The sequence below is a fragment of the Dermacentor albipictus genome, chromosome 1 (assembly GCF_038994185.2).
Source record: "Dermacentor albipictus isolate Rhodes 1998 colony chromosome 1, USDA_Dalb.pri_finalv2, whole genome shotgun sequence".
NCBI lineage: Eukaryota > Metazoa > Arthropoda > Arachnida > Ixodida > Ixodidae > Dermacentor > Dermacentor albipictus.
The window spans coordinates 200725026-200751538 of NC_091821.1; the positions used below are offsets into that span (position 1 = coordinate 200725026).

The following is a 26513-nucleotide window of genomic DNA, read 5'->3' on the forward strand; positions in this document are numbered from 1 at the left end:
TAGCACCTAATCCTGCAGCATGTCAATTCATGATGATGCAACCCTGACTGCAATAGATGCATTCAAAAACATTTTTCATAGGTGGAAGTGATCACCTTGCTTGTAAATAACACCAACTACTATGCATAGCAAAATAATTTATCTGTGACTATAGATGAGATAGGATGAAGAGCTTTCAAGTGCTCTCTCTCTGGTGCATCTTTCTTAGACTGTTCAGCATTATTGAAACTTCACTGGAGTCATTTTCAAATTATGGCTGTAAGCTTTCGATTACCGATTTCATTGTAATTGTGATATAATCGGCTATCACTGTAAACACTACAGTACTGTCGCAGTCGCGTCTATCGTTCGGGGGTGATGAACCTATGCACCTGGGAATAAGCCATTGGATAGAAAGCAATTCAGTGTCCTGATGAAATGTCGAAGCCTTTTGTAATCACCCAATATAATTAAGCCTTTTGTAATCACCCAATAATATTACAATATACCGCACTGCTATATGAGCAAGAAGCTGTATTCTTTGCTGCTTATATACCTTGATGCATATGAATGCATTCTAGCACTACAGGGCAGGAAGCGATAAAGGTGACCTGCCCGCATTTTAAAGGCTACGTACCTTACACTATTTTTTCACATAGTCCCCACACCAGTTCAGACTTTTGTCCCATCACAGCAGTAAATTTGAGGTGCCCCTGTGCCATGTTGTCGTCAGTCAGCGACGCACGCGGCCTCCCCGACCGCCCATTGTCACGCAAGTCTTCGCGGCCTTTTGCAAACTCACAACACACCACCTCAGACTTCTCAAAGCAAGACACTTTCTCCATATGTGGGCTGCATTTCCCTGTGGATTTTGATGAGCGTTCGTCCCTTACTCCATAGAAAACACTTCGTTGCTCATACGCTGTGGACATATGGAGCACAACCGCCATCTTGAACAATTGACAGTAGTGCCGAGCTGCGGAGCTACCGGCAGATAAGGCCGGGCTTGTTCAAGAATGGTTCACCATTAGGAATGGATATGTCCACTTCGCATTTACAGCTGTAATTTGGCTAAAAAATAAGGGCAAAGGCTTTCTGATTTGTGCTCGTGCATTCTGAAGCCTCTGAAAGTCTGTATCAAACAAATATTTTTAAGTCGAAGTTTAGGCATTTATGGTTTAAAGGCCATTTATGCTTCAATGCTATTCATCCATTGCCTCATTTGACACATTTTTGATACTTTTCTCTCTTACTGCCTAACCAAGCAGTGTGATTGGTCTTAGTAATGCGTACATTTTTGTGGAGTTCCAAAAACTCTCGACCTTCCCCATACACTCTAAGTAAAGAAAGTTAACACGCTTTGGGGTGTATCTTGCCCCCAAACAGTGGTCGTCCGTCTTGCTTGCGTTTCCTTTCTTGAAAATTGTCACTACTTTCTTGTCAAGAATGCTATATCATGCTGGTAATGCCCACGCTGTTCGTGACATTAAAGTGCCAGGCACGCAGCGTTAAGGACGGGAAATGCATGTGAGGTCATTGTCTGGCGACTCGATAAGCCCCAAAGGGTGCGCACTTTTCTTAGAGTGTAGTGCTTCATATCCAAGTACCCCATGATAGTCTGAGCTTAAATACGAACGCGTTATTACTTTCATGCAATAATATTCTGAAGGAGCTTCACAACGCAAATTTACGTCACCTCCGCGATATTCAAATGGCAGGCACAGAAAAAGCTGCTAAAAGTAATCTGCTAAAGTAAAGAGGGAGGCAAATTCCTTAATTCTTTTCAAGAAGCAATATAGTCAAGCTCAATATACGGGATGTTTAACATCAGTTGACCTCACCATGTTGGCTGCTCAAGGGCCAAATGCATGAAAAAATTCAGTAACAGGAATGACTGCTAACTTGAACTTAGCGTTTTCCTAGTTTTCCAAATGCCCCTCCGAATTTGCAGTTACTGCACATGTTACACGAGTATACACTTAGATTGGTGGCTGCTTGCTCAGGCAGAGATATATATATATATATATATATATATATATATATATATATATATATATATATATATATATATATTTTTTTTTAGTGATCACGCCTCTAGAGTTGATATGGGTAGATTTATCTTTTGTTTACGGTAGTATGCATGTGCAGCAGCAACAGCGTGAGGCTGCTTTGAAATAGGGCTGCGTTCCTTGTGGCGCACATTTATCCCACTGCTCTTTTAATAAAGCTGGTCACTCTAGAGCACTGACCGAGCATGACGCTTTGTCGTCATATATAGTTTCTGCCATCGTGCAGCGCAGAACATAGTGGGTGTATAGGGTTCCTAGAAGCATGCTACACTACTTGTGTAAATAGTGTCTGTACAACATGCTGGCTGTCAAAATGCCGGCACCTTGTATCGAGGCGCCTGTATACCCGCTCCACTTTCCTCTTCAAGGGCTTCCCGCACGAGGGGCAGGAAGAGGATGATGTATGCAATGCCGCTAGCTGCGCTTGGCGCTCCTTGCGCCCAATCTAGGCCAACGCATGCTTCCTCCATACTAGCGAGTCTGAAGGCGTGTTGCGCAAAGCCTTCAGCGGCACACTCCTGCTTTGTGGCGAACTGTTTTCTTTCCAAACACGGCAAACACTGTCCCTGCCTTCTGATTTCTCGTATAGAGATAAAATAAATCAGGATTACAACAAAAATTGAGCTGGGGGGAACGCGCACTGACCTCGGAACGTGCTGGATGTCGGAAATGCCGATAAACATGACATATTGTTTACTCATGTCACTGTGTTCTTGTACTTTGACTTCCTTTATTGTGTTTATAGCAAGTATCGTTGCAGTTTTGATACGGAGGCAAAGTGTGAAGTACCCAAGTAACCTTGAAAATTCTGATACGACATTAGAGCTGTACAGAACAGCTCTAAATGTTTTTTACAACTTTACAAAGCGCGCCTTAATTTAAAAAAAAAATTCTACTGGCCAAAGTTGGATAATGTATGTAGTAGTCACTGTTGCATGCAAGCCAGAGGCAACGATTAATAAATGTCCAATGCCAAATGTGCGAGACATGTAGAGTTCCAGGAATCATGTGGATTTTAGGGCAGGCAAGTGAAAATAATTATGCAGAATGTAGGGAAAAAGAGGGTTGATCAATAGTAGTGGGCTTGAAGGAGGTGCACGTGCTTCGAATTTCGCTTTACGGCTAGGTAACATATGTCGGCCCGGAGCTGGGTGAGTCTGTCTCTGCCGAACGTTTGGACTGTGGCTTGGTCCATGGTATTTTAAAGCAATGATTGGTTTCGTAATGTTGGTATGCCTACTTCAATGGTCCCGCATCGCTCGAGAGTTTAGTACATAAAAGCTAGCCATTATGTGTCTGTGAAGGTTCGTTAAAGGAAAAGACAACCGCTCAGAACATGAATCGAGATAACCCCGCCGATGGAATGATACCCTATCGTAGCGGCTAAAACGATCCATGTTTTTCTCACAAAACGTGGATTTGTATTTTTAATTAATCATTAAAAGTCACGAAAAATGACCTTTGGTACCCCACGCGGCAAAAACATGAAGCTGCATCAAAGGTCCACCACGTGGCCTTCTATATACTAGCGAACGCGGTTTCTGGCCTTTTTTATTAGTATTGAAATGCATTATCGTTTTTGTTGTTTTTCCTGACTTGCAATGTGCAGATAAGCCTTCGTTTGTAGTCAGCAGAAAAGTGGCGCAGCCTTTGCCTTTTTTTTTTTCGATGAGTTGGCTTGTCTATCGACAGAACAACGACGATGGCGGCCAGCTAGCCAAGACGTAGGCATGTACTTGGGGGAAAACACTGTACAAATATAAGAACTGTCTGTACAACAATGCGAACTTATTGCATCAGCTTTTTATTTTCAAAAGTGGTTTGAAGGGTCAAAATGTAGGTGGGTAACCACAGTCACACTTTCTCCTGTGAAAGCAAAACGATGAGAAGCTTTCACAATTTGCGAGGCGGGCTATCGACATAGCTCTCGCTTCTTAGCGTTGCTGGAGGAGGGACTCTTACTTTTTTAGAGGCTGCTCGGATAGAAAAATTCTGTTTACTAAATATCTACGCGCTTTTGGAAGTAACCGCTGCAGATGTAGGGACTACTGAGGGTGAGCCTTGCGTTGCACCATAAAAAACTAGGTCCTTAAAGATCGGTTGTCAGTGCCTTTGATAATTATGTGGTCTTTGTCCATGTAATGTGGGCATTATAAGATTACTGAAATGCACATGCCGTGCGTGTGCGTTCCACATATATTTTCTTGAATACCGTTCCGAGTCAGTTTATTTTATTTATAAGTACTACAATTGGGCCATTTAGTGATGCTTAACAGAGTAATACAGTGGCGAGCAGCTTTGTGGACATCGCAAGGAAAAAAACGCGCTAGCTATGAACTAGAACATGTAAAACACAAAATACAAGTTAAATTAATACAGAAACATTACAGTACTGTAACACTGGTGGATTACTGCTGTACCTTGTGGTAATGACGGAGTTCACATCTACTTTGATATATATATGGTAAGCGTGAATTTGAGTACACTTGGTGTCTGTACTATAAAAGGGTGAATAATTGCTTGGCAATATTAAAGCTATGCCCTGTCAGGAAAAGTAAAAGGGCTAAGAAAAAATTAAGTCCTTGCTGAGGTAAAACACGACATGAGCGTGTTTACAAGGTCGTGCGGTCACAGTGTCAGCAGGCGCTGCTATCCCTGCAATTAATCTGCCCCACAAGTATAAAAAAAAAATTCAGTATAATTTTTCATGAAACAATATGTGTTATCTTTATTTACTTCCAATACATCGCTCCCCCCAAAGGAGGCATCCATCACTTTCTCACCTGCGATTTCGCTCAAATTCCTTGTAACCCAAGATAGTAATGCTTGAGGCACCGGCGAGCCTGACGGTTTACGCCTGATGGCATCTGCTTGACTTATGTGTTTTGCAGATTTACGGTGAGTTTGAATAAACGCCTTTATTAAGCTCACACAGGTGATGTCATTAACACAGTAATTTAGCTGAGAAAAGTCATTTATTGTGCATTAAGTAGCTTGGTCACCTTCGGCTTCAAGGACAAAGATGGACCCTTCTGTGGTTTTGTTACAGGTGGACCTTCCCACATCTCTCGTCACCGAAAGAAGATAGAACGTGGGAGATATGATGAACATTTTGACATATTTTCTACAAGAAATTATTGAATTGTTGGAGTCATTCAGTGTGAATATATTGTTTGACAGCACATTGCAGGATGCGAAGCGCAGAGGAGTAACACGTACGACGTTTCGAGCAAAGCCAAGTCGTTTGCCAAGGCAGAAATGTCGTACGTGAGTAAACCTCTTCCTAGATTTTGTTTTATCGGTGAAACTAAGCCTTGCAGTTTTTCATTGCATTTATGTGCTGCAAAGCAGAGCCTGATACACACACCGTTTGCTGAATAGCACTCTTTCTGCTTGACCATCTCGACAAATGGCCAATGCAACGGTAATATGGCAAATCTTTAATTTTAATTATGGAAAAAATTAAAGGAAACATGTTACAGCAACAGTTGCTGCATTGCCGCACTAGGTGTTAGAGTGTAGGTGGTCTGTTGCTGCAAAACACTGCCTTCAAACATCTGAGCGGACGTTGCAGTGACGCTGCGCCACTGCTCACCACGGTGATGAAACTTTTCTGGCCCGTCACTAAAAAGGACAGGAAAGACACGAGCGCATTTTGTGAAGTCCTGCAGGTGCTGTTCGACCCGAGTGCCGGCTTGGGACCGCTCTCGGGGTCGCATCACAGCACTCGCGGGCGACCAGGGTCACTAGCTTCATGTCCTCCACAGCACCACGAGCGCCACTGCTATAAGTCCGGCAGGGGCGAATGGCATACTGGCAGCGGCGGCTGGGCTGCAGCGGTACCAGCAGTTGGCACTATACATGTGGCTTAAAAGTTCTCGCGTTTTAGTCATCATCAGGGTCACAAGGTAGTCCACTTCGTGGTGGCAGCCTGAAAGACGTACTGCTTCGCGGATGCAGTCTTCGAACTGGACCGTGGCGCTGCTGGGAAGATTAGAAAGTTGCTTTTAGCTGATGACAGATGGACCAAGAGAACAGTGCTGCGTGAAAGGCAGAAACCGATAACGCCGTTACACATTCAACCGTTAAAATGCATTGTGAATGCTCCAAGTTTTTAGTTGTCAGCGATAGGATTAAGGTCATTAATAGTCATTGCTAAAGTTCTCCCAATGTTCTGCAAACAGCAGTGCCGAAAGTTTTCTTTTTCGTAATATACATATAGCTTATAAGCAAACGACTTTCAAAAGAAAAATATCCAGATGCAACACACTTCTTGAAGTCTATGTAGAGCGAAACTGTGAATTGGTTACGCTGATGTGATGCTCTGCAAAGACTGGTTTGGTTTGATTTGATGAATTTTATGTAACAGTCGTAGTGAGACATGCCTATTCTGGAGGATTGGCCAAGAACGGGGACGCACCCACTGGCACATACTGAGTAGCAAAATCAAAGAATGCGTTAAATATAATTCCCAATTACGTTAACATATCTATGTGCTTTAGAGGTACCTGTGAGCCGACATTATATGTTCAGGTTTTATGTAGGAAGTTTTTTTTTTTTGTTATGCTGAACAGAGGTGGGTATACTTGGTGAGCATACAAGAGTTACATAAGCCACTTAGCAGGTACTTTCACATAACCTTTGTACACTCTTAAAATGGTTGCGCCCTTTTGGGTGTATATTTGTCCCACAACAATAATCGTCATCTGCTTTGCTTGCCTTTCCTTTCCTGAAAAATCGGCGCTTGCTACTTTCCTGTCGAGAATGCTGCGTCATACTGATAGCGCGCATGTCGTTCGTGACTGGGAAGTACCGGGCTCGCAGCGTTAAAGAAAAGAAACGCGGGTAAAACAGATGACGATTGTTGTGGGACAAGGTAAGCCCCAAAGGGTGTAAATTTTTGTAAGAGTGTATGTATAGGGTTTTTTTTTCTATATGCGAAAGCGTCAAATGGCCCATTGAGTGATAAAGCCGGCGGGGTCTGTAGCAGCGAAAATTCCCACTGGCTGCGATGCCACGTCCCAAGTGCGCCTCCTGTGCTCGTTACGCTGGCTCGCGCTTGCTAGTTTGGGCCTCGACAGAGCAGCTGGAGCAGGCGAAAGGGAACGTCTGCTGCCGCGGTAGAGGGGAGAGGGCATTGCTGCAACGCCACGTCACCCTCGCTCTCGAAAGCCTGTGTTATCCGCGCGTTCCTTTTCCGCGCAAGCTCTCGACTGCGCCTCAGTAAGGCCAAACGAAAATGTGCCAAGCGTCTCGACGCGTTGCCCGAGGATTCATAAATCGAAGGACCGCTCAATGGCGTTCAATTGGACATTAATGCTTTCGCATTCGCAAATCGTAAGTAGCACTTAGGTGTCCCCAGATTTCTTTAGACAATTGTTTTTTTATATAGAAAGGCACCAAGCCGTCTTTTTTGCTTAGGAGTTCCCGGCGAGGTAAACATACTTTGCCACTAATAACGTGAGCTTCAGAAGGTTAACAAAAATTAACTTTTTATTAGTAGGGAGTTCTAGAATAGGGGCCCCAATATTTTGGGGCCCCAAACAGCTTTGCGGGTGTTAGCGTTGGGGCACGCAGGAGTGAAGAGTTTTAGAATAGGGCTTTGCGTTTGTGGATAGCGTCTTGCGCTGACAGCGCCGCTACGGCGTCTAAGAAAAACGATTAAAAATAATTAAATAAAATATTCCATTTTATGATATGAATAGTAATTTTGAGTTGCGTGTATTTGCATTTAATTACAATCTAGAGGTTATTCTTCAAGCAGCAAACAATTAGTTGTGCTTAGTTTTAGGCAACAAAACCAACTTTACGTGACTTCACCAGCCAAGCTTAGCCGTGTTAGGCCTACGAATCATAAAATCCACACTTGAATTCGGAATCAGCGGCGTCTAATGAATCAGTCTTCATACCATACGCTAGTTGAGAGAAAGCGATAACTGCAGTCACTTCTCCTAGCTTGTGAACTTCACGTGTTACTGCGAATCGAAACCAGTTTGGTGCTAGGTCAGAGTCGTCGCTTCGATGGGTGCCGCCATGTTTGTTTACGCAAAGCTTTTGGGAACGCTATTTGAGCTCCCGCTAAATCGGTGAAATAGCGTTCCAAACGCAAAATCCAAACGCAGTTTGCGTCTCGCGCATGCGCAGTGGCTTCGACGCTATTTCTTTGGGGCCCCAAAACGTTTGGGGCCCCTATTCTAAAAACTCTCTAGTGTCTCAGGGGCAGTTTAATGGCGAATTTGAAACCAGTCACATTTTAATGCATCATTTTTTTACATCTTAAAAGTTCGACCTATTTGAAATATTTATAATCGAGTTTCAACGGTAAATCCAGGAAATGTCAAAACCGAGCGCCGCGACAGCGCATTATAGGCGCCCCGCTACCATATCAGACCGATACGCCCCGTAACGACAAGCGCAAGGAAGTTTGTAACCTATGTCTCGGCCAGTTGCGAGAGCTACGGCACGCTTTGCCTGCCAAGCATCTGCGGCTGTGTGTCGGGTCAGGATTTGCCGCGGCATGCTATCATTAAAACTTCACCCCACACTTTACGGGGCGTTCCCGACTGACCCGCAGCCAGGCGCTCTGTATCGATGTTGCCTTGTTTGAGCTTTGGAATTTGATGTTGGATGTCACGAAATAGGCGCGAGTGTCAAGATTTTTAAAATATGGGTGTTCGTGAAAATGTCACTGAATCCAAATTTTCCATTTAGGCAACACCCCCAAGGCACTTATAAAGCTAATTAATAAATGTTTGTTAATTCGTCTTCTGAAGCTCACGTTATTAGCGGCAAAGTACGTCCGTCTCACCTAGAAACGCGTCTGCAAAAACGCCGCATTCGCTGCGCTCATTACGTTTCAGAGCGCACCTTTCAGGCGCCCGTTCCTGCGGCCAGCGTGGGCGTCCCTCCTAACCGAGCGAACGAGCACAGCGAAGAATGAAAGAGGGAACGCAGAGCGCAGCGGTGGATGAAATGTGGCGATAACAAAGATTTTCGAGGAGGAAGGCGGAGGAGGGTGCAGCGAAATCATGCGGCGGAAAGCGCAGGAAGAGTATGGGGTTCTTGCATTGCCCAGGGGTCGCTGCGAATGGATGGATGGAAGGTAGGAGCGTCCCCTTTGAAACGGGGCGATGGCAGTTACCACCATGCTCAGATTTTTATTTTGCCTTTTATTTTTATCTGTGTTGTGTGTTATTGAATTTCTCGATTTTCTTTAAATACGTCTTCCTACCCTTCTAACCTTATGTCACCTCTCCGCTTTTGAGCCACCAATCCTCCAATCGCCTTTTGCTAATTTCCACCGCACATTTATTTACATGACTATCATTATCTCTGAACCCTAGGGCCTCGGGAAGGGCGACTGTGGCCGCATCGACATCGGGATTGATACCATCACATTTTAGTATGAGGTGTTCCATTGTTTCTACATATTTATCACACACAGTACATGTGTCTTCTTCTTCGTTAAATTTCTTTTTATAGCTCCGCGTTCTAAGACATCCTGATCCAGCTTCAAAGATTAGGGCACTGCCTCTTGAGTTATCATAAAACGCTTCCTTCCTGATCTGCTGTTTCCAGTATCTACACTATGCTTCTTTTCTATTGAATTTATCCAATTTTTACCTTCCGCATTTTTTAACCTGTCGTTTAATGCTCTGTCCTTTTTCGTCCTCGTGTCTGGCATACTTACTGGTTAGCTTCCTAGTTCTTTTCCGCCATTGTGAGTCAACGCTCTTTCTGTATAGGTCTTTAAACGCTTTAGCTGCCCACCTGTTATCATCCAATTTCCTCAGACGTTTTTCGTATAGAATTTTACTCTGAGCTTCCCGTGCTTCGAATGATGCCCAGCCCATATCTCCATGTACTGCTTCGTTTGTGGTTTTCCCGTGGGCACCTAGTGCTAACCTTCCCACAGCTCTCTGATTTACTTCTAGTCTCGACTGAACCTCTGCCCTTAAACACAGGACCGCATTCCCGAAAGTAAGCCCCGGCACCATTACTCCCTTCCAAATGCCTCTCAGTACCTCATACCTGTTGTAACTCCACAATGCCTTATGTTTCATTATCCCGGCATCTCTTCGCCCTTTTGCTATTAGAGACTGTTCGTGCTTTTCCGTGTACATCTGCCCTTTGTTTATCCATACCCCGAGATACTTGTATTCGGCCACTCGGGGTATTTCGTGGCCTTGTATTGTAAGCTCCTGATCAGTTGTATCGTTGAAAAACATCCCACCGGACTTAGGCTGCACTAAAACTGAAACCTAAACTGTCTCCTTCGTCCCCACAGTAATTAACCAGAGTTTGCAAATCTTCCTGGCTATCTGCTAACAGTACAATATCGTCCGCATACATTAAACCCGGTCCACATACATTAAACCCGGCGAAAATGGAGTTAAAAAGCGCCCTCTGTCCTGAACTGGTTAGTACCAAGCTCGGTCGTCTGCTTCGGAAAGCACGTTTACAATATGGACCCGCCACTTTCGTTTTTTTTTTTTTTTGTACCACGGTTTGCAGCGAATATCGGGCGCCGCAGATTTTTTCGGGGTTGGCACGCTGCGTAGAAGCAATAAATTATGCAACGCCGAATACATGTACGCCGTTGAAGAAATAAGCGGCGAAGTTTTAGTGCGGTGTCAATCGCAAGTGAAGCGAGTCGCGTACGAAGTTGAACTTCAGGTAACGTTTGCACGCTGCTAGATTCAGGCGCACAAACAGGAGGAAATGCTTGCTATAAATGAATTCACAGCAGCGATAAGCAGAGTGTACGGAACTGCTCGAGCGCACGATGGTGCGCGCCGCAACGGCAGCGGTCTTTCAGCATGCTGCGAAACGGCGGGCCTCCTGCAATGTAGTAGCGGCCATCTGTCCCTTTAGCAACTGATAAATAACTGATGCAATGCATATGAGCTCGCAGTAACGTACGTGCGAATCGCGCTGCCCGCTTGATGTAGCTTTTAATGACAGCGCTCGAACATCGATGTGCTGCAATCAATACTACCGTGCTGCGCTGCCTCAACGTGCTTTCTTGAGGTCAAGGATGAGCACATTTAACTCTAACCTGTGCTGCTCGTAGCGCGGTAGTGAATTCTCACCGAATCATCCCGACAATTTGTGGTCATTTGCACACACCTGGTCACTTCACCGCTTCGCACCAGTCGAATTGTTAATTGTCGCTGTGACCGGGTCTCAAATCGTGAATCACGAGCCATGCCTGCTGCTATGCCGCGGTCTGCCGTCGGGACTGTAGGTGCAAAATACCGAATTTTAGAAAGCAGATAATCAAGCAAGCTTCAAGACAGGCGAAGCAGTCAGCATGGCGCGAAGTTTCGCTTACCCAGCGCGACGAACTGCAGCTATCCAGCGCGCCCGACGCTCCGCTTCGTGATGCCTTGAAGGAAAATGGTAGAATCTGATGTTGGGATTCAGGCCTTCTTGTTCATGGCAGCCCACGACGCAGAAGTAACGACGGTGACGCTTTTTCGAGGCTGAGCTAGGTCTCTCCGGATTAGCGTCGCCGATTCCTTCCAGCATTACGCCTCACGGAGTCCGTTTTCATTAAACTATAGGCTGTGGCTAGCTCGCAGCGTGGTCGGCGTGGTCTGTGAGAAGTGACGAGCCTTTTCACACTCGCCACAGTGCACAGAAAAGTGCGAATCGACGCAAAACTCAGGCTAGAAACGTCCTTCGCCACAGCCAGGGCTCAACTACCAAGCCGGTACTACCCAGATAACGTTTCGTGCGCCGCCACCAGGCGCCGCTGCTATACCTCAAACTCCAGCGCAAGACGCCCATGGCGAAAGCGAGAAGAAAAGCGTAGTGGTGCGCAAGATGGGCCCTGCGGCGACAGTGGCTACAAGATGGCGGCAGAGTAGCGCGCGTCATCGTTCCCCGTTGACACCACCGATACCATATATGGAAACCGCTGCGTGAGCGGAGGTGTCTGCGGCGGCTGCCGTGAATCGCGCCTACCATTGGCGTAGCCAGGGGAGGCGGAGTTGGGGAGTCGAACACCCCCTCCCGGACGCGCATAAGTGGAGTCAAGAACGAAATTGGCGGATAATTATGGAAGTCACTGAGCCGTACCCCCACATGGTTGGCAGAAACCAGTGACCCTTCTTCCACCCAGGACCGGATTAATAAAAATGGGGGCCCTGGGCTAATGCGCATGCAGGCCCCCTTTCCCTATAATGAACCCCCTCACTGTCGCCTGCTACGCTACTGGAAATATGCCGTTTCATTTTCATTCCACCAAATTAAAAAGAACGCGATCAACGGGATTATTATTGTTATTATAAGGAAAACAACAAAACTTGCTTGAAACGCGTGTTGTGTTAAACACCAACACATATGTTCACTTTGTGATTAATCTGCATTCTGTTTTCAGCAAAAGCTAGGCTTTAAAAAGTTTAGTGCACTCAAGACGAACAAGAACGTAAAAAAGACAACACAGCTCAGATGTCGATCCTTCTGAAGCTAGGCTTTGTTTGCATCACTAAGTTTAATCCCGTGAGGAGACGCACGGTTGTATCCAAGACATTCTTTATTAAAATTCAAGCATCAGACTGCAGTAATCGTTATACACGTTACTCTATAAATATGTGATAGATATATACAATACATACAAACACCATAAAAATGCACTAGAATACAGATGAAAATTAACAACTGTAATTACAAAACATTATTTGAAAATATTTTCGTTAAAGCTAAGACAAGCAAGGACGACACCAAATAAACGTGGCACTATCAAGAACAACGAAAATAGAATTCTGTATAAGCACGCTAAATATCACAAGAACAAACAAGAGACGAACATCGAAGATTTGCATATCTTTAATTAGACTGCTCAGCATTTCATTGGCAATGTGGAGGCTGGGAGGCGACACAACGAACTTATTGGAACTATTCATGTATAGCGCAAACAGTCCTCTTTTAAAATGGCATCTTTCGCGCCTTCGCTTTGGCGAAATCAGATATAGTCTGTTCGAAGGATAGATTGCGGAGGAGGTCACTTCCAATGGACATGATAGCAAGCGAGTTCACCTTGTCGAGGAGGCTCGAACGAACCCGATTTTTTATCAGCGACAACTTGGAAAACGATCGTTCGGTCTCACAGTTTGCCACGGGTATGCTTAAGTACATTCGCAAAGCAATAGAAAGGTTCGGAAACACATATTTAGTTTACGGGACGCAAGTGGCTTGCGTACGCAAGAACTAGGGGCGACGGTACTGTGCATGCCCAGACCGTCCTTGGGTTGTTTGGCCGACCGAAAACATCGCTGCCCCTAAGTGGTCACGTTACCTACGCGACTCTCGCGGTGTCGGAGAACTTACGAGTAGCTAGCGGGTAGATAATCTAATAAATCTAATAAAAGCAATAACAATCTAATAAAGGCAAGTGTCGACAGACGTCGTTTTTATAGAGAGGTTTAGCGTGTCCGGTATTCGGATACACGCAGTTGGGGCGGAGCCATAAACGGGAGCGCCCTGCATGGTGCATTCACCTGGCGGCGCATAGCTCAAACGGACAAAAGCAGCTAATATTGCTGTAACCAAGTCTATTCTACTTCGCTGCTGGTGTAAATTTTCGGCACTGGCGTAATTGTGTTGCTGCCAAATATTTATACCCGCAGCAAAGTAAAATACACTTGGTTACTGCAATATTAGCTGTTTTTGTCTATTTGAGCTTTGCGCCACCAGGTGGCTGCACCGTGCAGGTCGCTCCCGTTCATGGCTCCGCCCCAACGCCCCATCCTGCATTTACCCGACTACCGGACACTCTGAACCTCTCTATTAGCTGCTTTTAATAAGAATAGGTTTATGTGCTTTACTTCATATGCTTGATTTCATGTTTTAAAAAATGATAACGCAGCAAAGATCAGACGTTGATGGCGCTGCGAGCGCATGCGACCTCATTGCGGCTTTCGTTTAGGGCCGCTGCTTGCGTACGCAAACGCACCCAAGCGCTAGGGGCCCCAACGCCTTGCGTCCCCTAAACGAAAACTCTCTCTTAATAAGCTTTCTCTAGTGCAGCAACTTCATTATTCCCAGGGTACTCGTGTCCTGGCACACAGAGTTGTGCAGAAAGTTCGCAAACTGAACGATTTCAGCGGAAAATGCTGGCTCCCAATCATTTTTGTAGGTTTTCACCAACTTCTCAGCCTGCTGTGCCAGAGATGCCTCGCTCCCAACAACTGTCAGCAATTTTAAGAATCCGAACCTTTCGCAGAGTTCAGTGTAGGCAGCCTTTCGCACTCACAAAGCAGAGCCCAGACTGTTAAGTACAACATTGTAGGTCTCTACGATAAACATTTTTCTACCTTGTAGCGCACTATCGCTTTTTCCGTCCGGGTGCTTATTCAAAACGATGCGTTTGCCCTCATCCTGATAACATTGACTGGTAATTAGCGTGCGTGCTCTCTCTTCGAAGGTATCAAAGAGATGTCGCAAAGAATTAACAAAGCCTTCTAGAGAGCTCAGCAGGTTTACAGCAGTTGAAATGTCTATAGGCCTGGTTTCTGAAGTGCTTCCCTTCCCTTCCCCTATTACTAAATCGTTATCAACTCCCGATCCTCTAATAGAAATAGCCCGCCTACGTCGTGACATGGAGGCGCACTGTAAGCGCCTGCAAAAACAAAATGGACGCGCTGGTGGCAGACATGAGCACTAGTATGCAGGCGGCTCTGGACAGGATAGAACGCACACCTTCGAATAGGGATTACGGAGCAAGTGAAATCATGTATAGAGTGCACTTTCGCACGCATGCAATTTCCTGAGCTTAGCAATAACAACGAAAGTGGGCTTTCCGACCAAGGCTCTCGGCCGCAACCTTCAAAGTTGGGCACACGGCGCCTGCATCCCTATGCACGACCGCCTGCTTCCTCTCACGATGATGATGGCGCCGCGTAACGCGGAGCAACTAGTGGTGTGGCAGTGGAATTGTAAGGGATTCCGCCCAAAACGAGCTTCCCTACAGCAGTATATCGCCACATCCACGAACCCTCCCGATATCATTCTCTTACAGGAAGTCAATTGCACCCCTTCTTTATTCGGCTACAGCACGCTCTCGGGTGTCTTTCCTCTTGTGGGAGCCTTAGTTTCGAAACATGTTACATGTCGCATGCGTACGACTAGTATTGACATTCCTCACCAAATATTGGAAATAGTTACGCAAGGTAAACGCAGCGAGAGTCTGTTTATTCTCAATGTATACAGTTCCCCCCGTTCGCGTACGCACTGTTTTCAGCACCTACTAACAGAATTTGGTAGATTTGGACGCGTTTGTGTGGTTGCCGGCGACTTTAACGCTCCAAATAATGCATGGGGTTACGTTAAATCGCAGGCTAAAGGGACCCGCTTATGGAATGCCATCTGTAACATTCGATACACATTGCTTACCGACCCAGAGCACCCCACTCGGATAGGCAACAGCGTATCTCGTGACACCTGCCCTGACCTTACCTTTGTGCGCAATACTGGCCCAGTCGTTGCGCACTGGCCTTTAGAGGAGCACCTTGGTAGTGACCACTACATTGTGGCGGCCACCTTGTCATTACGGGGTGCGCGCAGGCCCGAGTGAAATGTGCGTATTGGGCGAAATTCAGGGAACGTCGCCAGGACCCACTTGAGTGCCAGGGTATACGAACGCTGGCTTGACACTCTCGCGCAAGATCTAGAGGCCAACACCAGACATACACCCGCATTTACTTCATCTTTGGAACGCGCGCAGAGGGTTTACATGACGATGGAAACGACAACGCCTCAACCGCAAACTTAGGAAACGTGTAGATCAAATTACACGGAAATCCCAGGAGTATGCAGAGACCCTTACGAGGAATAACTGCATGGCGAGGGTTTTGCGATCGCCACTCAGGCACATTGAAGACAGCAAAAACGTGGTCGATTCTTCGCTCACTCACAGACCCCACCACAACAAAGGGAAAAAAAACATTTTGGCAGCTGCACATCCTAATGCATGAGTACAAGGACGATGTTTCGACACTCCTCAGGGAGCTAGAGAAGCATTTCATACCCACAGGCCCGCCGCCGCAGTACCCTGACTATCCTTATGTAGGCGAGGCGAACGAATTGCTCGATGCAGACATCACATCTGACGAGGTGCAGGTGGTCCTACAAGATCTACACCGCAAAACGGCACCGGGAGCCGACCACATCCGATTCGCCACCCTTCGTAAACTCAGTGACGCGGATATTAACCACCTCACCCATATCTTCAATGATTGCTGGCGCAAGGGCATGCTTCCCCAAGCAAGGCGACACGCCGACATCACACTGATCCCCAAACCGGGCAAGCCTGTTCAGGTTGAAAACTTACGACCCATCTCCCTAACATCCTGCATAGGTAAGCTCATGGAGCATGTACTCTGAATCGATGTAAGCAAAGCTTTCTGTGCTGCTTGCTTTGACTGGCGATATTTAGCGGTGATGGTAACTGCGAATGTTTCATTTCGTCAGCATTTGGTGCAATACGAGAGTAGTGAGTTGACGGTAAATCTTACCTTGCGTGTGCCACTGCTGTTTGTCTGCGTATAACACAGAACATACAGGGAGACGTGTTTGCTTGAGGCGTTGTTGTGCGCCATTGGTTATAACCTATGAGAAGGTTGAGCCTTGTCGTTGCCTCACATGGCAGATCGCGGCAGAAGTGTTGGCAGAATTATGGGGCTGTACGCGCCAAACCACAATCGGAGTATTAGGTACGCCGTAGTGGCAAACTCCGGAAATTTGGACCACCTGGAGTTCTTTAACATGCATCTGAATCTAAGTACACGGGTATTTTCGCATTTCACCCCCATTGAAACACGGCCGCCGTGGCCGGGATTCGATCCCGCGACCTCGTGCTAACGACGCTCTTTACGCAGCACTTTCGTCTTATGCGTGGTTGTGAACCGGAGTGAGGGGCAGGAGAGTAACACGCCTTCCCGGAATGAAACATTCGGAATAACCCTTTGTTCGACGGTTGGACATATGTCAAGGGCCCACTATATGAATCACCGTCAAATGGGTATCAGCTTGCAAAGTGACAACTCAGATGAAACGTTTTCAAGCGGATAGGTTTTTAATTATCATAAGGATGATTTTATTGAAATTTCCTTCCCTGCGATGACGTGAAAGCCGACTAATAAGCACAGACGACTGAAGACGTCCTGTTAATAAAAGGTTGCTGTCTTTTACAACCTCCTAAATTAATAAGTAAGTTATGAATAATAAATTGCTGTGTCAAATTTGTAAACGCACACGCAAGAAAGTCCTAATCCATTTCCCAGTATTGACTCAATGAAAATGTAGTACGTCTACACCGTCACGTTGTAGTGATGCGAACAAGACAATTCCAAATGAGAATGTCGCGTTATAGGGCGAGCTTACACTGAAAAAAAAAAACAATAAAAGCACAACGATGCCTGCGCACAAAGTAGTGCTTCCTCTGAATCCGATGTACGTACGGATCAAGGCATCGGTTCATCAGATTGAAATGGTCGTAGTACATTGCAGCCAAACTCGGGCGCTCATTTGTGCTTGAGAATGTACGCCCAGTATTCGCTTCACGCGCGCAATCTGATTAGATAACGCTCACTATTGAATTCTTGACAACATTCTTGATATTACAAATACACGCAGGCGCTTCTTGAGCTAACCGATAACATTGGAACAGTGGTTAGACTTTAAAGAAAGCTCACCGAAAACATCAAAAACAATAAGACACAGCTCCTTTAAATATTGGCTGAAATAGTACTCGTGGTAGAAAGGGTCCCCAACACTGCACAGCGGCGCCGATATACCAAAAATTCAAGAGCTAAACACCTTCCGATTACTGGTATTTATCAAACCAGCATTTCGTGGTTCAATGTAGCCCGGTAGTCCAGGAGCCAGTTCCACCACGGGTACTGTGTCGTAGCTTATATTTGACGTGACTGTACGTATGCAAGCATTAATTGTCCCAAAATCACAGTAAATTCATCTTTAGGTCCTAACATTAGACAGCCAAAATATACACAGCAAAACCCTCATCCTAATACCTCAGTACTTTTCGTTCTAACTTACATGTCCGTGCAGCCCCATATGTTACAAAGTACTGAAATTGTATCAACTCTTTCCCCCAAGCAGCTGTTTTTATACCTGATGATGCCAGGAAACCGATGCCACCAACGCTCAGAAATCTAATCAGGAGCGCGCACAATGTTCTCGCACACCTTGTGTGAATTACAGTAGCGCTGAGGTGCTTCTTGTATAATGTAGGAGAATCGGTTCTAAAGGCAGAAGTGCACGGTTGGGCACATGCGTTTCAGCTCATGAACTTGGTTTGCGCCAAGATAACCTCACCAAGCTTTTATACTTGCTTTATAAGAAGCCTATGCACGATCAATATGCCGGCTGCTTTTAACTGCACCAAAGAAAACTATTACACCAATTCAAATATTGGTGACATCATTTTATAATTCGAGTGTTCAAATTGGTAACCTCTAGATGCGGAATAAGTTGAGAAGTTGTGTGCGTAATTAACGAAGCACCCTAATTAAACGGTCAATAGTTGATCTTAGGTGGATAAAGAAAATGAGTAGTTTGGAGCCCGTCCTCGAGATTATCTAGCTGAGCGAAGAAACTTTGATTAAACATGCTTCTGCAAGAGCCATGCGAACAAGGATTTTCCAATTAAATGCTCTTGGAAAGCCTAACTGACCCAGAAAAAGAACGTCTCTAAAGCCACATGAACAGCGCTTCAAGACGGTACACAAATGAGGAACCGCACACACACTGCTCTCACAACTTGAAGCGCTGTTCTTTCTGTGATAATGAACTGACTAGCCCGTCAGTCAACCCTTGGAAACCTGTAAAGTCAACCTGACCATACCTAGTCTATTGTGATGTCACCAATAGTATGGCTTCGTGAGCATGTTACTTGTGGCCAGTTCGCTTTCGATTTTTATTCACGCTGTTTCTTCAGAGGAACGCAGTTGAAAGCTTTAGTATCAATATAGCAGCGAACGTGTGCCGCCGAAAGCTTCCTTGGACGCAGAAGCGACGCATAACGCAATGATGGTGCAGATTTAACGCGTCGTTGGCATCAAGACAATGCGCTGCCGCTGAGGGAAGGAAGATAACGAAAGTGAACAGCTTGGTAGCTGCTCACGCAGCCGTGCCGATGGTGACGGTGTCATCGTGACGAAATCTAGGGCGGCGATATTAACGGCTCAGGCGCTTTTTTTCTTTTTGGTGTTGATTTCGCTAAGTCTGGGTTTAAATAAACTCGATATCCCATTCATCCCCGAGAGTATATGTAAGCGGGGAAAGGCTCGCTCTCTCTCTCGCACACACACGCGCGCGCACGCACGCACGTGCGCACACACACACAAACGCAAAAACACAAATATACGACAAATGTTTGCTCGCGCATTCACATTTTCACGCGCCCACGCATGCACATACGCACAAAAATGTACGCACGCACGCACACACAAACGCGTATGCTCCCACACGCATACACGCACTCGTGCGCACGCAGATTCAAATACGGAGACACAAACGCGCGCACACGCAAATGCAAGTGCACACGCATGCACGCTCAAGACGTGCACACGCACATACACTTCCTCTTCTTCATTGCTGCCTCACAAAAACATGCTCGTGCAAACAGACAGAACGACACTCGCTCTGCAGTTACCGTTCCAACTCCAGCTGTAATAAATCGCTTTACGGTTTAAATTTGGCGCTTCTTCAAATGAATGTGCCCTCTGCCAAGAGGGTGCAAAACAATTTACTCCTGTCGTGTGACATAACCCCCCATCCCTGACCAAAACACTGGTTTAACACACCGTCAATGTTCCGACTAAGTGCCATAAATGCATATGTTTTTAGAAGGGACTACCCTCTCAGCGCAGTCAGTTGAAACTTGATGCTCGGCCGATATAGATTTTACCCATTCAGTTACGCATTTGCATTTCCATGAAGCTCCACAGATCCAGAATTTCTGAATATGCCCATGCTACAAGGCACGATGTTTTTTGTTGTTGTCTCTTTTTTAACGTAACACAAAGACATGTGCCTGCTTGTTATGTTGTCCAAGGAATGAAACCTGATAATAACAGCGATGACTTAACAAATGAGCAATCTATCGCTAAGCTTTGGGAAGTAAAAATAGAAAATATGATATTTGAAGAGCACTCCTGAAAAATTCGAATCTTGAGTTTTGTGTTTCGGCTATCTGGTGGGAGACTGTCGAACTCAGTCCCACGTGCCATCGAAAATATATATATATATATATATATATATATATATATATATATATATATATATATATATATATATATATATACACGCAGCAGGACGCGGAACGATAGGTGCGAGCGATTAAGCGACTCGGCACGGCTTCCAGCAATTCCGCAAGTGATATGCTCCGGTTTTTATAGATGCCACGTGAATTGGCACAATGTTTGAAAAATCGCTTTAGGGAACAGTGTTGCACCATATGTAGAGAGTCGACATAGGCATCAATCGACTCCGGACTACTTATACTGTAGCGGTTATTACGATAGCAACCGTAGTTTTACCACAGCTATTGATTTTGTCTCGCAAATCGAGTGCAAATTTTCGTCGTTTCCATAGGCTTCCATTGCTGAATCTTTAACCGCTCTGGGAACAAAATTCTTGCTTTCCACAGCGTGATCACTGCATTTGTCTAGTGTGGATTGTCTTCTAGAACATGTCCGTCTCTTGCCTTTTTGAATAATCGACCTGCAGCTTTAATTATTCGCGAAAAAAACCTTTCGTTCCATTGAAAACGCACTAGCTTAGTGCCGCGGCCTCTTGGGGCGCTAGTCAGTACGTGTCCAGAAAAGCTGGATATGGCTATATCCCTGGTCCATCATAATGATAGCGTTTGGTTTATTATGATTCTAAAATGTTTCAGCCAAGGCCACCTGTAAGTGTATCACCATGTGTATACGGACACATCAATTCGATCATTTACACCAGAATACCTTTTCTTTTACCCGCCGTGGTTGCTTAGTGGCTTTGGCGTTACGCTGCTAAGCACGAGGTCGCGGGATCAAATCCCGGCCGCGGAGGCCGCATTGCGATGGGGGCGAAATGCAAAAAACGCCCGTGTACCGTGCATTGGGTGCACGTTAAAGAACTTCAGATAGACCACATTTCCGGAGTCCCCCACTACGGCGTGCCTCATAATCAGATCGTGGTTTTGGCACGTGAAACCCCAGAATCTAATCTAACCGTTCCTTCATTCTCTGCGCGCGTTTACTGCCAACGTGCTTTGTGTGAGTGGTGTCGGCGTGGTGGTTACTTTGATGGCTTACGAAAGTAAGGAAGGCTGCATAAATAGAACTTGTGACCATCACCCGATGTTTTCGGACGACGATGCATTTGTATTTTGTTGAAAGACTCCAGAAAAAACATGAAGACATTCGCATGAATAAGGTATGCATGAGCGCTTACCAGCATACTTGTTCTATGTGGTCGGCGTTGGAAGCATTAAATCTGTGTTTCTCTATCTGGTGGATCTGGTTCCTGCACTGTTGGAGTCCAGTGACAGCCTCCTCTGCATCACAGGCTGCTAACGCTGGCGACACCGCTGCAAGTAGTGCTATATAAATCGTCACTTTTAGTAAAATCAATTGTTAAAGAAAAGTAAGAACGACGAGTCATTTTGCTAGGCGAAAACGTCAAATCATTTAATTTCAAGAGGAGACAACACGTATAATTTAAGAGCTATAGGTACTATATACGCGAAAACTTGAGGAGAAACGTGTGAAAACTCGTTTGTACTCTGACGTGATTTGCGCCGATTCGGATCAGCTATACATCAGAAACTTCGTCACGTGCACTCAACACGGCGGTGTCACGCGCAGTTGCACCCTGTTCTATGCCGCCGCGGCCGGCATAGAACCCGCGACCTCGAGCTCAACAGCGCTACGCCGCAGCCACTGTAAGCTACTGCATGCGACAGGTCTTGCACGATAATCGGCGTCATCTGTTATGCCAGTGACGCTATAGGAGCATTCATGTGAAGCATTAAAGGATCGATACCCAGGTTTTCTTCGTACGTCCGGCCTGGTAGCCTCAGTCGCAGCTTCAATAATAACAAAATACGCGCGTTTGGTGGTGGGTCTTAAACCCGGGTCCCCCAGCGCAACAGCCCGATGCTCTATTCATTAGGCTACAGGCGCATGCATGGCATAAGAGAATACTAGTAACGTTTTCAGTTCTCTCTCGTGCAGGCAAATTTGAAACGTTTGGCGTGTGCGTCGCGTCGTATATGGTAACAATTTATAGAAGTTAGAGCGCGCCAGTTTCCCCTGTTTTTCATTGTGGCAGCTGGCGCTTTGAGACATTACGCGACATTGCGCCACTTTCGGGATCAGCCCAGTTCGACTCATACGTAACACCCAGCAGGTGCTGTGTCTGCAGGGTGCGGCAGTAGTTTTCACACTCAAGTAAAAGCCTATAAATATATTTGCTGTGCATTGTAACAAAATCACTTTTATGTTAACTTGGTGAGTTATGTTCTACAGACACAAATCCAAATATGCTTTCCTAAATGTACACATTTTGTGCGATTGCATGTCTTCAGTCGCTTCGACAATACATCGATGGTGACATGGATGTAGTCTTCGTTTATTTCACCTCTAGCATTTTTCTAATGACCGACGAAGAGCAGCCAAATTCTGGTGAGGAGTATCTAGAGCAGATTGTGGGTTTTAACACAGGCCCAACTGAAGTAAAGCGGGCTTACATCTGGGCTCTGTGGGGGTCATTCTGATGTCTAAATGAAATCAAACGTTTTCGTGCGCCTATTTATGCAACACATTTGCATTGTGAGCCGGAATCCTGCTGGACCAGCAGCATTCCGCTCCGGCTCATGGTACGTCCACTGATGGTTTCCGAAGTGCGATTCGGCCCAATGCAGGACCTCCTTCTTGAGGGCATCTGCCAGATAATTTAAGCTGTTCACTTTGTCTCTCTATTACAAGAAAACCAGCGGCATATTTCCATCAGAAGTGACTACCCCGAAAACCATCTCTGATTGAGGGTGAAAAACTCCTGAAGCAATCTTCCACAGACGTTGTCTTCTTTTCAGGCTTCCTGTCAATACTAATTAAAAGACTGTTTGACATTGAACATTGCCTCGTCTGTGAAAAGAATGCTGCGATGGCGTGCCATGCTGCCGAAGCGTTTGAGCAGGTCCTTGCATCTATACGACCCTGCTTTCCTTCATGTGCTCTGTGAGTCTATGAGCTTTCTGAACCTTGTACTTGTGCAGCTTCTCTTTCACAATTCTTCTGACGGATCGTTCAGAAATTCCTTCGGTTTGGGCCATTTGGCATTTCACAACTGATTTCTATAGAGAGTGCGGAAACTTTTGCCGCGCCCTGTATACTTCACTGGTGTGTTGTGCATGTTAGTGTTTTCTCGTTCTCTCTGCGCTGATGTAACGTGCTTTGTAATCCAGGTGGTGCTAGGCGCTCCCTCAATCGCAGCCACCGTGATGCGCCCACTAAATCTGGTGTATGAGTGTAATGCGTCGTGTGTTGTGCACTCGAGATAGCGTTACATGTTCTACTACGCATCGCATTGAGGAGGTTCGCAAGAGTATGCATCTGCTTCTGACGGCCCTCCCAACAATGGATTTGAAGTATACGCACTAACTTATTCGTCAAAACATTTCATCAGATGTGTTTTTGCGGCAAAAGCTTCGCATTAATATATGGAAAGTTTGTCTGAAAGGTATCCGACCTTATTATTTTAGAGAAAAATACAGGGCTCAGGTTGGTCACACTGTGCGATGTGACAGCATGGAGGTACGCACCCACACATGGAGGAAGAAAAACAGCTAGCAGGGAGCATTGCGTAACACGCGCAACACATATATACCTATAGCTGATATTAAGACTGATAGCCTATGCAAATCTAAGAGTTCAACAAGTACACCGCTGTCCAACTCAAGAATAATTTTTATGGATGCGCCCGCCTATCACGGTAACTCATGTCGTGAACACATGAACGCATCGTGCGGATGTGACAGTTGTATCAGCCCCCACTTCAATATAGTGTGCCCATACTGAAACTATTGACAGCGCAAAAAGGCACGAGAGAGAGAGAGAGAGAGAAATAGAAGCCAGGAAAGGCAGATACCTTAACCAGAAGCACGTCCGGTTTGCTACCCTGCACTGGGGGAAGTGGGTATGGGGATGAAGAGAGAGAGCACAGTTTCGCGCACAGTTGAAGATTCGGACCGAGTCTACACACGGTTCCCAAGACCTATCGACTTGAGGTATTTCAAGAGCGCTTTCGTGGCTTTCTGTGCCATCGACGCGTACGTCCAAGGTCCAAGGATCTTCATTACGGAAAATGGTCTAGAGTCCAGCTGGTTCAGTGCTGTCCAGAGAACTTCGCGCTCGACGTCGTATTGGGGACGGATACATAGGATGTGTTCAATCGTTTCTGTGGTTCCGCAAGGGTCGCATATGCGCGTATTCCCCATTCCAATGCGAAACTAGTAGGCCTTCGTAAATGCCATCCCGAGCCAGAGGCGGCACAATACTGTCGCCTCAGAGCGGGAAATTTTTTATGGCACTTGTAGCTTTCATCTTCTAGCCTATGAAGATGACACTTCGGGAGGTTGGGAGAAGACCAGTATTTGTATGTCCTAGCTTTAGCCAGAATATGAAGCTTTCTTGCAGCGTAGGTTCTTGATAAGGAGATTGGAACTGGTCGGACGTCCAGAGGAACGAACTACACAAGAAAGATACACGGACAATTAAGCGCTTGTCCGTGTATCTTCCTTGTGTATAGTTCGTGCAGTTTCACGCTGTCAGTAGTTTCATTATGGAATACCAACTTCCCCAACGTAGCGTCCTTTTGAAGCATAATGTGTCCGGCACACCTCCCACATTTCGTCCAAGCAGTAGATGCACCGGCTCCCTTCTCTCTACCTTGCGATGTTGCGTTCAATGAACAGTCACTTCCCGTCCACCTTTCGTGCAGGGTGTCGGTGCGGCAGGTGATCGGAGGCGCAAAACGTGGCTGCGGTCACCACTACCATGGGCCTTTCGTTGCACCGAAATAGTCGTGCATGTGCCAACGTAGCGCACACGTAACGAAATTTGTCATACAATATAGTCGGACAGCTCTTTCCCACCCGTGCTGAGCTGCTTTTGGGACAGTGTAAGGAACGCACAGTGAATCGCTTTCGCGACGTTCCTGACCTGGAAGATGGCCTGTGCGCTAACCTCAAACAGCTCGGCGATGGAAGTTTCAAGCTTCATCCACACTTCGATAAAAATTAAATTCTGGGGTTTTACGTGCCAAAACCACGATTTAATTATGAGGCACGCCGCAGTGGGCGACTCCGGATTAACTTTGACCAGGTTCTTTAACATCTCCCCAATGCACGGTACACGGGCGTTATTGCACTTGGGTCCCATCGAAATGCGGCCGCCGTGGCCGGGATTCGATCCCGTGACCTCGTGCTTAGCAGAGCAACGCCATAGCCGCTAAGCCACCACGGCAGGTAATAAAAATTGGGTTGCCGTAACTTCATGTAGCAGTTCAGGATGAGCTGCGCGTTCCCGTTGTGGTACTCCCTGACAAACCGCGGCGGTATTGGCGGCGATTTCAACAAGCTCCGCAAAGAATGTCATAGCGATGTCACTTCGTTGTTATCGGATCCATGTTACCATCATAATTAATTGTCAGGGTTACTATGGCGCAATGGCAAAAAACAGAAAAAAGTCGCAAGGCAAGGAAAACCTGCGGTATAGGGTTTGTGAAAACCAAACCGTTATGAAGCAACCAGCCCATATCTGTTGCATTTTACTAAAACAAGTTTCAACGGTTATTAAAAAACTACGTAAGACCTATCATTCCTGCACTGTTAATTTCTGTTAACAGCGTTAACGTTTTCACGTGAAACGTCTTTAAGATCGGTCAGAGTGAGTCGCTTAATTGTTAAAATTGCATGTAACGGGAACATGTTATAGCATTGTTGCTTATACGTTTGCAACCGTACTATTCGACGCGCCTTACTTTGATGTCGTTGTGTAGAGGAAAGACGTCAGTACTCGATCACACATGTGTCGTGTGCATGGATAGCGCCGTCGTCGTGCCACGCATGAGGCAATCGGAGCTAAATTTAGACCCTCGCTAGGCGTTCAGAGAGGCGTAGTTCGGCAGTAAGTTTGTCGGTCTGACTAAGCCATAGTAGGTATAATCCACCACACTCAAACCAGTGCTTATCACGAGTTACAACGCATACAAGTGTTCAATTTGTTGCAGAAGTTGCACAATTGCTCGGCTATGTGCCCTCTGCGTTCAACACGTAAGGTCCGGAAATGGCGTGAAGAGACTCGGGCAGCAAGACGAAGGTATATTCAACCCCTTTGACCACGGCGGATCGTGCCCATAGAAAGCGCACGCGCAGGAGGTTGTAGCCCA

General features: G+C 46.0%; 2 protein-coding genes across 5 annotated transcripts in view; one reads left to right on the forward strand and one right to left on the reverse strand.

The window, feature by feature from the left end:
• LOC135903142 (phosphatidylinositol-3-phosphatase SAC1-like) overlaps window positions 1-5230 on the forward strand; it is a 93314-nt gene extending 88084 nt beyond the window's left edge. For all 4 annotated transcript variants that reach the window (XM_065433543.1, XM_065433544.2, XM_065433546.1 and 1 more), the window contains one exon: window positions 5098-5230. In XM_065433543.1, coding sequence (XP_065289615.1) covers window positions 5098-5152 — 55 coding nt within the window. In that variant the 3' untranslated portion in view covers window positions 5153-5230. The remainder of the gene's footprint in view (window positions 1-5097) is intronic.
• A 230-nt stretch (window positions 5231-5460) lies between these two features.
• LOC135903154 (uncharacterized) overlaps window positions 5461-26513 on the reverse strand; it is a 36739-nt gene continuing 15686 nt past the window's right edge. The window contains exons 2-5 of the mRNA XM_065433564.1: window positions 21516-21663; window positions 17747-17826; window positions 11383-11569; window positions 5461-6032 (exon numbers count right to left, since the gene is read on the reverse strand). Coding sequence (XP_065289636.1) covers window positions 5801-6032; window positions 11383-11569; window positions 17747-17826; window positions 21516-21663 — 647 coding nt within the window. The 3' untranslated portion in view covers window positions 5461-5800. The remainder of the gene's footprint in view (window positions 6033-11382; window positions 11570-17746; window positions 17827-21515; window positions 21664-26513) is intronic.